This window comes from Gigantopelta aegis, chromosome 8, assembly GCF_016097555.1.
Source record: "Gigantopelta aegis isolate Gae_Host chromosome 8, Gae_host_genome, whole genome shotgun sequence".
NCBI classification, from domain to species: domain Eukaryota; kingdom Metazoa; phylum Mollusca; class Gastropoda; order Neomphalida; family Peltospiridae; genus Gigantopelta; species Gigantopelta aegis.
The window spans coordinates 64,833,047-64,850,100 of NC_054706.1; the positions used below are offsets into that span (position 1 = coordinate 64,833,047).

Sequence of the window (17,054 nt, forward strand, 5' to 3'; positions counted from 1 at the left end):
CAATGTTTCTGATTCTCATCTTTTCAGACTCATTGTCTTGAGAAACTAAGTTGAGCTTTTAATGGAATAAAGAAAATGCTATAATATTTATGTGATTTGCATTATTGTTTAGAAATTTAATGTCCTAATAAGGTAATCATGTATGCTAATTCTTTAAAATATCTTTACAGAAATGTGATTCAGCATGCTATACTTATGTTATTATTTTGATTACAATGTATTTTATTGCATACGTAAATATCGTTACTTATATATAATTTATATGTAAGTAGTTATGATACCTGTATTTTGCTATTGTTTTCTCAGTGAATGTTTTGTTTTAAATGTTTTTTCAGTGTTTGTCCATGGCTCCTGGATTAATCAAGGAACTGGAGAATGGCCTTGACCCACAGAAAGCATGTGATGCCATCCACATGTGTACTAACAGCACACGTTAGTGTTAAAGTTTGTTTAATTAAAATGTGTTGAGTGTTTGTTTTGTTTGTTTAATGACACCACTAGAGCACATTGATTTATTAATCATCGGCTATTGGATGTCAAACATTGGACAATTTTAACATAGTCTTATAGGAAAGCCACAATTTTTTTCATTAACATCAAGGGATCTTTTATATGCACTTTCCCACAGACAGGGCAGCACATACAATGGCCTTTGATATATTATAGTCCTGTTCAATTGTTCAGACCCTACGTTTTTTGCAAATGTTACGTTTAATTCCTATTCAACTTGTTTTCTTTACATACATGTGAAAACAAACCCAAACCCTGACATATTTCATATACAATTCATCATCTAAAATGCACAAAGTTGTCTTATTTCCATTTTACAAAAATCTCTGTATGTTTTGTATACAGATTGTTTCTCCTATAAATAACTAAGGCTATTTGCATAACAAAAGCATCGCTCTATAGTGTGTTTCAAACTAATGTTTTTTTCCACTTTCCTAGTGGAATATATTGTAGTATGACCTATATTTAAGAAACAATTTGGAAAAATAAGTCAATAAACAATTCAGAGAGGGAGGTGTTAAAGAGAAGATGGCATTTTATGACAACGTGAGCATTTACTGGCACTTCAAACTAGCGATTTTTACAATGGACTCAGTCTTATAAATACTTTATCTCTTCAGATAGTGATGCTGATTTGTTGGTTTTTTTACAGCAGAAAAACAACTATCTAAACTACATTGTTTTATTTGTACAGACATTGTATATTCAAAACTAGTTCATAGTGATTTATATTTACAGGATAATAACATTCGAATTAAAGATAGGTATTGTGTGCACATAACATAATGCGCGTATCCAGCAGTGTTGTTTATTACTTGTCACATGTTAGTTGTCTGTAGGCAGTATCTGTATAAACAGGTTGTTGCCATCAAAGGTGTCAAACATTTCGCCACTGAATGTATTAATATTGTCACAATCATGACATTGTAAAACACTCCAACTTTCACATCTGAAAGAAAGGTGATGATACATGTACATTGTATATGTTGTTTTTAATGTTTTTTTTGTCTTCTTCTTTTGTGTGTGTGTGTGTGTGTGTGAACTGTGTGTGTGTGTGTGTGTGTGTGTGGACTGTGTGTATGTGTGTGTGTGTGTGTATATGTGTGTGTGTGTGTGTTTGTGTGTGTGTGTCTGTCTATGTGTGTCTGTGTGTGTGTGAGTGTATGTGTGTATATGTGTGTGTGTCTGTGTGTGTGTGTCTGTGTGTGTGTGAGTGTATGTGTGTATATGTGTGTGTGTCTGTGTGTGTGTGTCTGTGTGTGTGTGTATGTTGTTTGTTCTGTGTGTGTGTGTGTGTGTATGTGTTTGGTGTGTATGTGTGTGTGTGTATATGTGTGTGTGTGTCTGTACGTGTCTGTGTGTGTGTGTGTGCGTGTGTCTGTGTGTATGTGTGTGCATATGTGTGTGTGTATGTGTGTGTATATGTGTATGTCTGTGTGTGTCTGTCTGTCTGTGTGTGTCTGTCTGTGTGTGTGTATATATGTGTGTGTGCGTGTATGTGTGTGCATATGTGTGTCTGTGTGTGTGAGTGTCTGTGTGTGTGTGTATATATGTGTGTGTGTGTCTGTGTGTGTGTGTGTATGTTGTTTGTTCTGTGTGTGTGTTTGTTTGGTGTGTGTCTGTGTGTGTGTGCATGTGTCTGTGTGTATGTGTGTGCATATGTGTGTGTCTGTGTGTGTGTGTGTGTGTGTCTGTGTGTGTGTGTGTTTGGTGTGTGTGTGTATGTGTGTGTGTGGTTTGGTGTGTGTGTTTTCTTTTGTCTCTGAACTATGCATGAGTTTTATTTGTCCATAAATTTAGACAAAGAAGTTTATTTTGTGTACAATATTGGTTAAAAAAGAGAGTTACTATGGTAAATTGTACCATGGTAAGCACCAGTCAAAATGTTTAATTCACTACATAGGCCTGTAGCAATGAGGGTGAGGGGAACTGTGTTCCCGCACCTGAGGCCCAAACCATTTACTTTTACAAGTCAGGAATTTACTATGAACTATTTAGGCCTACTTTAACCAGTTGTGGGTAACTGGCTGGGGTCAGAAAACCCCAGTGATGAGGTTCAAGGAAGGAAAGACATGTTTTATTTAACGATGCACTCAATACATTTTATTTATGGTTATATGGTATCAAACATTTGGTTAAGGACCACACATATATTGAAAGAGGAAACCCACTGTCACCACTTCATGGGCTACTCTTTTCGATTAGCAGCAAAGGATCTTTTATATACACCATCCCACAGACAGGATAGCACATACCACAGCCTTTGATATACCAGTCGTGGTGCACTGGCAGACATGAGAAATAGCCCAATGGACCCACCAATGGGGATCGATCCCAGACCGACCATGCATCAAGTGAGCACTTTACCACTGGCTATGTCTCGCCCCGAGGAGGTTCAAATTGTCAATTATAGATGAGTTTGTGTTAGAGCAATGTATTACTTAAAGGACATACCTTAGTTTCAGCCCATGAAAATGCACACTAAGTTTAGTTAATCTACAAACCTGTAACACATTTGGATAAAGTTACAATTGAGTGAAAGATGAGTCTTCGACTTTGAAATGGTGAAATACCCTCTAAAAATGGACTAAAACTTGACTCCATAACAGTTACTTCTCAGATGCATGTGCATTTTTTAAAATATGAGAAATGCATTTTGTGATAGTAAAAACACCAGAATGACCAAAAACACTTTGAATGTATGGAAATGGATAATCTAAACAATAAAATCTAAGTAAAGTATGTTTCAGTTATCAAAAATGACTCTAATAGTCAAAAGTATGCCTTAGTGTTTAAAACCTAGGGTATGTCCCTTTAATGTCTTCTCTTTTATTACATCCAGGTATTCCTGTTGTTATGGAAACAAATCCCATAGAGGAAATAAAACATGCTGCAGCGGTGGCCTTGAAGAAAGTGAAAAAGGTAATCCATATTGTTTTGTTTTTGTGAATTTATTGATGTGTTAGTCATAAATTGAATAAAATTGTGTAGCATAGTGAAGCGATTTTATCCTAAATTTGTAACTGTTATACATTGATAAATTCATAAAAAGTTACTGCTACAAACAATTTTTATAATTACAAACCCCACAATTTAGTTAAAAATACATATCAACATTCATTCATTTCAACTTATTGTCATACTTTATATCTAATTAAGGTTCAAACACTGTCCTGGGCATACACCTCAACTATCTGGGCTTTCTGTTAATTGTTGTTAGTTGGTTAGTGATTAACGAGAGAGAAAAGAGTGTAGTGGCCTTACACCTACCCATTGAGCCCTTAAGAACTTGCTCTGGGTTGGAGCCGGTACCGGGCTGCGAACCCTGTACCTACCAGCCTGTAGTCTGATAGCTTAACCACTGCACCACCAAGGCCAGTCACATATCATCAGTGTTTTTTTCTCTTAATGTCCTTTTCATTATATGTTTTACGTAATGGAATTCAATTTGATGTAATGACGTCATTGTTTGAGATTTATTAAAGAGTAACATTCTTTTTTTAAGTGACATCATCCAATTGGGATAGAGTAAATTGTAGAACAGTGAGAAGTCTGTAATTATAATTGTTTAAGGCTGTATTTTGTTTGACATTACCAACTAGGAAGATCTTGATGTGTTACTATAACAACAACTTTAAACTTCATAATATTATTAGTCCCCAACCGATCATCTCCATCTTTCTCTCTCTCTCTGTCTGTCTATCCGTCTGTCCCACATATAGTTTTCTGGATGGTTTTTCCATAATGCCTTGAGATATGGAACTGAAAGTTTGTGTATAGCTTTATCATGTAGACATGTACTATTACAGATCAAATTTTACTTTCATGGCAATTTACACATTTTTCACAGGATTATGGCCCTTGAATTTAGGAGATACGATAAACATTTGGGCCCCGTAGGGGACATTTATTGCTTTAGCAGTACTCTTAGAATGCTTGTTTGAGTAGGTAAATATAGGAACTCTGTTATGGGGGATATGGAACTAGAAAGAAACAAAGAAAGAAATGTTTTATTTAACGACACACTCAACACATTGTATTTACGGTTATATGGCGTCAGACATATGGTTAAGGACCACACAGATATTGAGAGAGGAAACCTGCTGTTGCCACTTCATGGGCTACTCTTTTCGATTAGCAGCAAGGGATCTTTTATACGGAACTGATCTGTTCTGTCTGATCTCACCAAGGCCTGTTTCAGATAGTAGGGATTTCCATGGCCCCAACAAAGACTTATGATAAAAACTTAAAAAATAAGTGTGAATATCTCCTCGTCACTCTCAAGGCTATGGGATTAATCTGATATAGATCTACTGGAACATCAGTATTTTAAAGTTTAGTTACACGTATACAGTGAAACCACTCAATATTGGGCCCTCGGTAAACTGGAATTCCCTCAAAACTGGATGTTCTTTATGGTCCTTTTCTAATATTAGTATAGAATAGAACCCTACTTTTTACTTGGTCCGGTGGGTGTCTGGTTTTCATGGGTTTCACTGTATTTTTAATGCAAATTGTGATTTCCAATCCAAAATCAGTTTGCCTTTTAAGACTTTTTCAATGATGTTTTTTTTTTGTTTTTTTTTAAAGATATACTGGCCAGTTGTTAAACTCTTTAAATGGATGGTCCCATTTGTTAAGTGGATTTTCTTATGAAATAATAATTTTAGTTTTGTGGGGGCTTTTTAAAACATTTTTGATGGATCTAATGGATGCCAATGTTTAAAGATAGATGTATTTTTGGTCCAAGTGAGACTGAATACACACACATCACATTTTGATCTATAACCTGGTCTTATGTACATCTTGTAAAACACTAACACTGTCCATTGCAGGACAACGACTTGAAGTGTGATATGTGTAAGATCGTGGTACAGCTGGTCGACTCCTACATTGAGAACAACAAGTCTGCAGCGGCCATCAATGCCACAGTCTACAAGATCTGTGACTCTCTGCCGGCTGCGTTTAAAGACATGGTAATAGGTTTCAGTATATTGTATATAGGGCCTCCACAAGTCCAAAATATTGGACTCGAGTACTCGAGGGTCGAATTCAACCCAGATCCGAGTACCCGACACTTACACTAGATGATAATGAGACTAAGTAATAAAATAAACTAGCATTATACATCTTAATTCCAGTGCTGCACATGGCTGCCAGATCATGCCATTGTATTGCATTCCACATATTTCCTCCATGTCTCATAGCCTTATAATGTAACCGATGGCAACATATGGCAATATGACATTAAAAAAATAAAATAAATGAAAGTGCTCTTCATTGCATGGGTGCTCGAGTCCTATGAACGGACTTGAGTCTTGCTAGACTCGGCTCATGCCTGAGTACTTGTGAGTACTTGAATACTTGTGGATAAAGTATCTCATGTTTTGTTTCATGATCATACTGCATGTTGCCATTGTTGGCTAACTAATCTCTTGGTTTTTTTGGGTTTTTTTATCTCACTGCCATCTTTCCTTTCTCTCCTTTGAATTCATCTCATTTCTTCCCAATCTGGCAACTACTCCAGTCTTTCAACTTCTTTCACTATCCACCTCCACATCCCAGTCCTTGTCTCTTCAACTGTGACAACTGCTTGTCTCTTGTTGCTATCCATGCCACACACCTGCCATTTCCCATTAACTTTAGCCATGGGATTAGTCTGACTATGGCAAGTTAATCTTAGTAGCCTAATCGGTACCCAGATTGCCCAGACCTGCAATTAGCCAATTTTATTGGTTTTCGTGCTGACAATTTTGACAGCAAACTGATCTCATTTCAGTGCCTAACCATGGCTCCTGGCCTAATCAAGCAACTAGAGAATGGTCTGGATCCACAGAAAGCTTGTGATGCCATCAAAATGTGTTCTAAAAGCACAGGTTAGTACATAACCCATTAATATACAATATGTATGATATAAAATGTAGGTATGTTAATAATACATTGTCGTATCTTATAGAGCAACACCATAGATGTATTAATACTCCAATGATATATGTTATAATGCCACATATTTGTTAATACTCCAATGACTTATGTTGGAATGCCCAAGATTTCTTAATACATGTACTCCATTGACATATGTTGAAATGCCCAAGATTTCTTGATACTACAGTGACATATGTTCCAATGACTCAGATGTGTTAATACTACATTAACATACATTCCAGTGCCCTAGATGTGTTAATACTACATTGACATACGTTGCAATGCCCCATACATTGCAATGCCCCAGATGTGTTAATACTACATTAACATACATTGCAATGCCCCAGATGTATTAATACTACATTAACATACATTGCAATGCCCCAGATGTGTTAATACTACATTGACATATGTTGCAATGCCCCAGATATGTTAACAATCCATGTACCTAAATTGCAACATCAAAGATATTTTAATAATGTATTAGCCCAAGGTGCAACACCACAAATATATTTAACACTATTATGACCTATTCTGCAACACTGAAAAAAAGATTTGTTTTGTTTAATGACACCACTAGAGCACATTGATTTATTAATCATCGGCTATTGGATGTCAATATGGTAATTTGACATATAGTCTTAGAGAGAAAACCTGTTACATTTTTCCATTAGTAGCAAGGGATCTTTTATATGTACCATCCCACAGACAAGATAGCACATACCACAGCCTTTGATATACCAGTCGTGGTGCACTGGCTGGACTACGGATATGATAACATTTCATTGACCTGTGATATAGAGGTTTTTTAGTATTTAATGCCAGTTGTGATGTAGTCCAGTAAATTTGCTAGCAAATCATTGTTATGACTTTTGACGCCACTCATATGATGTCACACGCATAGCTACATTATAAAATCGCTCATTTGACCTCTAGGTCATCATACAATAAGGCTGAAATGACATAAATAATAGCTTTTTCCCTTAATTTATATTGTCTGCAGGATAAAGATAATAACTAGTTAATGATGTTGGATATCTGCTTTATCTTGTTCAGGCCTTCACAGGATAATGCAGATATCGGATGTCATTAACTAGTTATTCTCTATGTGTTTTGCCAATCTATTCTTCTATGAACTGTGTTCTCTACAGGGTCTCTGAGTAACATTTTGAAGGCTGCGAGAGCCATGCCAATGGGAACTTTGAAATGTGAGCTGTGCAAGGCAATGATGTCAACCATTGATGAAGATCTTTATGGCGATGAGGTGAACTGTCATTTTTACACTTCTTTCTTTACTCAGATGGGGCGGGATGTAGCCCAGTGGTAAAGCGTTTACTTGATGCTCGGTCAGTCTGAGATCGATCCCCGTCGGTGGGCCCATTGGGTTATTTCTCGCTTAGCCAGTGCACCATGACAGGTATATCAAAGGCCATGGTATGTGTTATCCTGTCTGTGGGATAGTGCATATAAAAGATCCCTTACCGCTAATTGAAAAGAGTAGCTCTTGAAGTGGCGACAGCGGGTTTCCTCTCACTATCTGTGTGGTCCTTAACCATAATATGTCTGACGCTATATAACCGTAAATAAAATGTGTTGAGTGCATCGTTAAATAAAACATTTCCTTACTTCCTTCCTCTTTACTCAGATGAACAGTTAGCTGTGTGATGCTTTGTTATAGAACCACCACAAATTTTTAAAATGAGCTGACTAGAAAAGATCTGTTCATAAGTGGAAGCCATGCCTCTCTCTTTTAACTGTTATTGTGCTTGGAAGGATGAAAATGCCATAATAATGTTACTAATTTTGAGAAATAATTATTATTATTATTTTTTTTTTTTTTTTTTTTTTTTTTTTTTAAATAGTTTATTGCCCCAGAAATATGTTATGATAGTGTCAGGGTTGGGGCCCTGATTTCACTACCTTACAAAGTACATAGCAAACAATATACTAATATATAAAAAAGGAGCAGTAACAAAAGTGGAAATAAAAAGAAGATTGAAAAGAGAAAACTTAAAATGAAGTTATAGATATACTTCCAAACTGACGTCATACTTAAAATTATACACATAACAAAGAATAAAAATGCCATATTTGAACACCTGAAATTAAAAATGTTTAATGTTTGCATTAAAAAAAAAGAAAAAAAAAGGCAAATATAGTGGACCATACTTCGGTTCAGGCCCTAAAATTTCCCTCCCTGGATCGTCACACTGACAATGGCCTCCCCACTTTCAATTACATTATGCAGGCCCTGAAAATAATGTTACTAATTTTGAGCTATTATTATTAATCTTTTTATTAGTTAGGAATACTGCTTTACAAAAATAATTTGCCAGCAATATTAATATTCATTTTGACCACTTGACATAGGCTACCAGGGCTGTAGCTAGGAATTTTTTTTTTTTTTTTTTTTTTTTTTTTTTGGGGGGGGGGGGGGGGGGCAACTGAGTAGTTAATAGTTTAAAACTCCTTAAACAGTTAAGAAGAGAATTTCCTTTACATTTCTATAATTTTGTTCCGGATTCCCCCCACCCCCCACCCCCCCACCCCACCCACACCCCACCCCGCTAGCTATGGCCCTGCATACCAGTATTGTTCTAGATCTTTTACCTTTAAAAATATTTGTTTACAAGTTTATTGTGGAGCACATATTTTATTATTGAATTTTAAGTTTGGTGTTATTGACGGGGAACTTAATAACTGTTTGTGATCTTTCAGGATAAGATTAAGAAAACATTGGATGAAGTTTGCCACAGACTTCCACCTCCCACTGATCAAAAGGTATGACACATTGATTTCCCTTTGTAGATGTATGGGTCTCACTAAACAGTTTACTCTTGGGTTACAGTTCATTTATTACTGTCCACAATGCATGTACACAATGTGAATTGATATCTTCTGAAGACTAGTATGTACATATGGTTTGAATAAACCAAAAGAATGAGTTTCAGATTTTTTTCATATATGAATAAATACAGTCAGGGTCAATACCAGCCTCAGTGGTCTAGTGGTTAAGCCATCAGACTTAAGGCTGGTAGGTACTGGGTTCGCCTCCTGGCACTGGCTCCCACCCAGAGCGAGTATAACGACTCAGTATCAAGCTACCACACCAAAACCTTTCTCACTAACCACTAACAACTAACCACTAACCCTCTGTGCTGGACAGAGAGCCCAGATAGCTATGGTGTATGCCCAGGACAGCATGCTTGAACCTTAATGGGATATAAACATGAGCATAACTATAAATGAATGAATGAATCAGGATCACGGTGTGGCTGTTGTGAAATCACTGTTGTGTAAAAGAATCATCACAAAATATTCTAACTTTGCTATAAAGGGTTAAATGTTTTATAGGAATTCCATTATTATTGGAACACATTTCATGAATCATTAAAAAAAAATGTCATTTGCACTTTACCTGCATGTAATAAGTTAGAGGGCGTCAGCAGGGGTATAAAATTAAGACTGGATGAGCCATTTTATGTTTAGCATTTCAAATATTTTTGATTTGATATACAATGAAGTCCGTCCTAACCAGACCCTCTGTAAACATGAATTCCCTCAATGTAAGATGTTTTTCATGATCCCTTTTGAAATATCAGTACAGATCAGAACTTCTCCAAACTGGAAACCCTTAAAACAAGACATTTTACTTGGTCCAATAGGTGTCTGGTTTAGAGGGATTTAACTGTATATATAACTGTATATATGTATTTTATCCAGCAAGTACTGTAAGTGACATACGCCCAACTCAACTCGAGTATTTCAGAGTAGATTTTCAATAAACATACTTTTTAAATCATTTGTTGAAGTACAGTAAATACAAATAATTTTTAGTTTTGCAATAACAATACAAAACTTGTATATTTATTTATGAATTAGAGTTTAGAAACATTTTTTTAATGTGACAGAATGTAGCTAGCTTCTTGCAAATAATAATGTCATACGGCAAAAGCCTTGCTAGGTTGATGATACTCGATTTGCGTACACAAAACTGGAGTAAATAATGATTTTACGAATATTCCTGTAGGATTGCAAGATAAAAGAAATAATTGATTACTGTCTTAAGATATCGACTTTATCCTGTTTAGGGCGAATGGCGAATGCAGCTTGGCAAAGCCTCGCTGCATTCGCCATTCTAACCTTAGCAGGATAAAGCCGATATCTTAAGACAGTTATCAGTTATTCCCTATATACATGTAATAAGTTTTAAAGTGAATACTGTCATCTCAGTCAGTCAGTCATTCAGTCAGTCAGTCAGTCAGTCAGTCAGTCATTCATTCAGTCATCTCAGTCAGTCATTCATTCATTCATTCAGTCATTCAGTCATTCATTCATTCATTCATTCATTCATATATCTTGTCTTTTAGTGTGTTGGATTCATGGATCCTAACTTTCCTAAGATTTGGGAGGAATTTCTCAGCAAGATGATCTCCCCTACGAAAGTGTGTGAATTCCTCAAACAGTGTCCTCCACCCACTAACAGAACACTGTAAATCACATACAAAGAGTTGCAGAAACTCAAACAACTATACAGCACATAAGTGGCCTGTTGTTCAAAGCATAGTTAAATTAACCCTTGGTTAGTCTAACATTTTCCTTTCAATTATTTTTTGCACAGATACAAAATAAACTTTAGATTTGATTATGTATAGATACCTTTGGTTCTCCTAAATCAAATTTCAACATATGTTCTCAATTATTATTTGTATTGATTTAGTCATTGGTTTTGAATATTTCTGTTAACCACTAGTTAAGGGGCATTCGTATTATGCGATTAGTCGCACTGAATTGTTGTATGTGATTTGTCGGCCATAAAAATCGGAACGTATAAGACTAAAGTTGTTCCGACTTGGGTATTCTCACAGAACGATTTGATCACATAATGAGAACGCTTCTTTAAAGGGACATTCCTGAGTTTGCTGTAATTTTTTGAGATGTTATCGACTAACAGAGACTTTTTAACAATTGTAATTACATATCAAATATATTGTTCTGCATAAAATATTAGTGGCTGTATATTAAACGTGTTTGGGCTTCTTACAAATATTAAGATGACCAGAAACACGTTGAATATAGAGACACTGATATTCTAAACTAGAGAATATATTTAATATGTAAGTTTAATCGTAGAAATATTTTATTAGTCGGAAACATCTTACAATGCAGCAAACTCAGGAATGTCCCTTTAAGCTAACTAACTTTTGAACAACTGGCCTGAGATGTTTAGAGTTGCGGCTAAGTCGACGTCCAATCAGACATATGGGATCTGTGGTATGGGATCTTCCAACACCTCTCCAGCAATAATATTAATCACTGATAACACTGAAAAAGACTGGAAACAAATTTAAACATTTAATCAATGTGCAATAAATTCAGTGCAATAAATAATTTTATTTTGAAGTTTGTAATTATCTGCATTATAAGCAAGAGGTAATTGATGATTGGAACTTTATTTTAATTAACAAATATATTTTAATATTTAATTTATGTTATGCAGGTTAACCTGTATTAGTTATTTGATGCAATGTAGATTATTAAATAATTTTATGTTCAATAAAGAAATATTTCAATAATTTGTTTTTTGTTCTTGTTTTCTCATTTGAAACTGAGCCTTAGATATCCATTTTATGAAGCGATCTTATTGCTAAGATCACCTTATGTTTATATTATATTATATTTATATTAAAAACAAAAATGTTTATATTAGTTTACAGCATGATTATAAAATAGTGATATAAGGCCCCCCCCCCCCCCCCCCCAACCCTGACACAACCATATTTGTTTCTGGGGTTAATAAAAAAGAAATAAAAAAAGGATTGAAATGCACAGAAAAAAAAAAAAAAATACCTTATGTACCGAATGTTATCTTAACGCAAAGATAACTTATTCAAGATTTATCTTGGAAGGGATCCCTGCATTCATAAATGGCACTTGTAAGGCTGTTGGTTATTGGTAAATTGATAATACATTTATTGTATGCTGAGATTCGCACCAGCAGCACTTGTGGTAAGTGTGTAAGTGGGTGGGAGTGTTCACCATCAATTCTGACCTTAGGATTTGATATTGAATATCCAACAAAACTTACTTTTAAACAACTGTAAATAATACCCACCCCACCAATTTCTTATTTTGTTGGATACTAACATTAAAAATCGTATATTTTTACCAAGTTTAGCCTGAATATAACAACGACAACAATTATTCTTGATATAAATTAAAAACACAAAAATCGATAGCAATTTGGTCCGAATGACTGTTTTGAGAAAGCCCCTTAATGAACGCAAAACGTTTAGAAAGATCAATCCATAATTGATACTGGCGCCGGGCTTGACTCATTGACAGAACGTCTGCTGTTGTCTTCCGTGACTGCTCAGTAGGACAAAAAAAAATATTTGTTTTATTATGCAAAAGCACAAAAGAATACGAGTTTTTAGTATGAATAGATACAGTATTTAGCCTACAAAACTGTCTACAATCTGACACCGAGTTGGGTCTAAACCTTAACGTAAATAGAAACGTAAATCACCATTGTTAACCTGGCATTTTAGCCCACCCCAAGCCACCTCCAACAAAAAATAGCCCCGTGGATATAAATACATGTACTAACTATCCACAAATGTCCACCGGTCTGTAAGGGATGCTATGAAGTAATTGGAATTACAGCAAAAGACAATATTGTTCTGCTTTTTTGGACAGCGCCCAGATAAATAAACCTTGGTCAGCTGTCTATTGGCTATAGGCTATCAGATTAGATCAGGTTAATTGGGCAGTATAGGATTAGAGTGTTGATAACTTTTGATTCTGCCCCGTGCTTGGCCACAGATTAACGGGATTAGCATCAGTAATTTGTTTATCTTAGGTGATCGTTCTGAAAGGCACAAGCCGATGACACCCGACATCCCTCAAGCAACAAGCCGGTGACACCCGACATCCCTCAAGCAACAAGCCGTAGACACCCGAACGGCATTCGGCTGTGACCACTCACAGTCCACCTGTCGCCGTAATTGAAGGAAGGAAGAATTGTATTTATTTATTTAACGACGCACTCAGCATTTTATTATTATTATTATTATTAATAATAATAATAATAATTTTTTTTTTTTTTTTTTTTTTTTACAGTTTTATGGCGTCGGGCATATGGTTAAGGAACACACAAATAATGAGAGGAAACTCGCTTCCGCCAGCCCATGTACTCTTTTTGATAGCAGCAAGGGTTATATATATGATCATCCCAAAATAGGATAGTACATACCATGGCTTTTGTTACACTAGTTGTGGAGCAATGGCTGTACGAGAAATAATCCAATGGACCCACCAACGGGAGTCGATTCTAGACTGACCCCACATAAAGAGTGCTTTCTTACACACCCGTTGGTGAGAACACCATGCCTTATTTTTTAATAACACATAGTTGTTTACACACGTACGTGTGTTAATAATTTCAAGACATACGACTGGCTGCTCCTAGGTGATGACCAGGTCACCAATGCCATACGTCCAATACAAAAAATCCAGCATGATGGAAATCGATTACACTGTAACGTATAGTTAACCTGGTAATCAAGTGCAAAGGGTTGTAAATATCGTTTAGTCGAAAATGATGTTAAAAATTTGATTAAAACCAGTTTTTTGAGGATATGTAAAAAATAGAACAATACATGAGTGGTAGTTAGATACCATTTATCTCACAACTCGTTTAAAAACGTATAAAACTCGCTTTCGCTCGTTAGATACATTTTAAAACAACTCCGAGTCTTTTCCACTAACTTTATAAAACCTACTAAATGAAACCTGATGTGAAATTGTAACACAATAACTGAAATGGTAATACAATTGATAGATTTGCTTAGGGTACCGTTTGCCTGTCCAATTTTTAACGCACAGATTTGTATATTAATTCTGGAATATAGTGGTTAGAACACGTTTAAAGAGACAGAGAGAGAGAGAGAGAGAGAGAGAGAGAGAGAGAGAGAGAGAGAGAGAGAGAGAGAGAGAGAGAGAGAGATGTGGGGGAGGGAAAAAGAACAGATACGGAGACAGAACACAGTGACAGAGAGGGAAACCCAATGCCGCCCAACTACCAAAAAAAAATCATCAAGAGATCTTTTATATACCATATATACTTTTTATTATCTATTAATTTGCATGAAACAAATTGTTTACTTCCTGATTGAATATATCCTTTGCTTGAATCTTTCAACGTAAGTTAAGAAATAAAACAAGAATTTGTCTGAGGAATATCGATCGCTAGAGCTCTATGAAATGTGTATGGTGCCAGAAGTCTGAATTCTGCGTTGATTCGATATGTAAGAGAAAATAACATTTTAATTTAAAGCCAGGAAACACACACGGTTAAATAAACCATTTTGGTGGAATGACGAATGACTTTATTTCTTGTTTTTATACCAAAATATTGGACTCGAGCACTCGAGGGTCAAATTCGGCCCGGACACTTAGACTAGATGATAATGAGACTAAGGAATAACGTAAAATAGCATTATGCATGTTAATTCCAGCGCTGTAAATGAATGCCAAATCATGCCATTGTATTGCATTTAGAAACCCTTTGATACGTTCAGTATACTATTGTGACGGACGGGCGGCCAGATTAAAAAGAGAAACTAGTGCATGATCATATAATTATTGTGTAACGTGTATACATGCAAATTAATTACTGCTGGAATACATGTCCTACATTTGTGCGGGCACTTGAGTCAGTGAACTAACTCGAGTCTTGCTAGACTCGGCCTGTGTCCTACTCGAGTACCGGCCTCGGTGGCGTCGTGGTTAGGCCATCGGTCAACAGGCTGGTAGGTACTGGGTTTGGATCCCAGTCGAGGCATGGGATTTTTAATCCAGATACCGACTCCAAACCCTGAGTGAGTGCTCCGCAAGGCTCAATGGGTAGGTGTAAACCACTTGCACCGACCAGTGATCCATAACTGGTTCAACAAAGGCCATGGTTTGTGCTATCCTGCCTGTGGGAAGCGCAAATAAAAGATCCCTTGTTGCTAATCGGAAAGAGTAGCCTATGTAGTGACGACAGCGGGTTTCCTCGCAAAATCTGTGTGGTCTTTAACCATATGTCTGACGCCATATAACGATAAATAAAATGTGTTAAGTGTGTCGTTAAATAAAAAAACATTTCTTTCTTTCCTACTCAAGTAATCGTGGAGACCCTAATTTTTAGTACCGTATTATATAGCAAAATCTAACATGACGCATGTCAAAGAAAGAAAGAAATGTTTTATTTAATGACGCACTCAATACATTTTATTTACAGTTATATGGCGTCAGACATATGGTTAAGGACCACACAGATATTGAGAGAGGAAACACGCTGTCGCCATTTCATGGGCTACTCTTTTCGATTAGCAGCAAGGGATCTTTTATATACACCATCCCACAGAGTAGTACATACCACGGCCTTTGATATACCAGTCGTGGTACACTGGGTGGGACGAGAAATAGCTCCAATGGGCCCACCGACGGGGATCGATCCTACACCGACCGCGCATCAAGCGAGCGCTTACCACTAGGCTACGTCTCGCCCCCTGACGTATGTGCGCTTGTGTATTAGTATACATGTGTACCGGCCTCGGTGGCGTCGTGGCAGGCCATCGGTCTACAGGCTGGTAGGTACTGGGTTCGGATCCCAGTCGAGGCATGGGATTTTTAATTCAGATACCGACTCCAAACCCTGAGTGAGTGCTTCGCAAGGCTCAATGGGTAGGTGTAAACCACTTGCACCGACCAGTGATCCATAACTGGTTCAACAAAGGCCATGGTTTGTGCTATCCTGCCTGTGGGAAGCGCAAATAAAAGATCCCTTGCTGCCAATCGGAAGAGTAGCCCATGTAGTGGCGACAGCGGGTTTCCTCTCAAAATCTGTGTGGTCCTTAACCATATGTCTGACGCCATATAACCGTAAATAAAATGTGTTGAGTGCGTCGTTAAATAAAACACTTCTTTCTTTTAGTATACATGTATGTATTCATAATGGACAAGTATTTGTGGTGTGTACGTGTGTGTGTGTGCTTGCGTGCGTGTGTGCATTAGTGTTAAGCACTATCAACAAAATGAGTGACCAACTTAAATACTATATATTACGACCACCAGCCCCCCCCCCCCACCATAAACCAAACCGCACCAAAACAAAAAAAACAAAAAAAAACCTCTACAACAAACAAGAAGAAAAAATCCACAAAAACCCCCAAACAAAACAAAACAAAACAAAACAACCCCTTCCAAAAAAGCAACAAACAAAACAAAACCGACAACAAACAATACCAACAACATCACCAACAGTTAGGCTAGGCTACTTCACTGATAGGATGATTTAATTTTTAAAATGTACATTGGATAAAAAATAAAATATGTCAGCATTTACACATACACGTAACATGTAACCATGAAAATTGCTTCAATATATTGTTACATTTGATAAAAGACACTCGTTAAAGGGACAGTCCAGAGTTTTCTGCATTGTAAGATGTTTCAGACTAATAAAATATTTCTAATATTAAACTTACATATTAGATATGTTTTCTTGTTTAGAATATCAGTGTCTGTATATTCAATGTGTTTCTGGTCGTCTTAATATTTGTAAGAAGCCC

General features: G+C 36.4%; 1 protein-coding gene across 1 annotated transcript in view; it reads left to right on the top strand.

Annotated features, from left to right (window-relative positions):
- The window catches only part of LOC121379934, a 54,121-nt gene extending 42,676 nt beyond the window's left edge, over positions 1-11,445 (top strand). Inside the window, exons 22-28 of the mRNA XM_041508624.1 lie at positions 336-432; positions 3,353-3,432; positions 5,346-5,486; positions 6,290-6,386; positions 7,587-7,699; positions 9,154-9,216; positions 10,806-11,445. Of these exons, the coding sequence (XP_041364558.1) occupies positions 336-432; positions 3,353-3,432; positions 5,346-5,486; positions 6,290-6,386; positions 7,587-7,699; positions 9,154-9,216; positions 10,806-10,931 (717 nt within the window). The 3' untranslated portion in view covers positions 10,932-11,445. The remainder of the gene's footprint in view (positions 1-335; positions 433-3,352; positions 3,433-5,345; positions 5,487-6,289; positions 6,387-7,586; positions 7,700-9,153; positions 9,217-10,805) is intronic.
- The last annotated feature ends 5,609 nt before the right edge of the window (positions 11,446-17,054 follow it).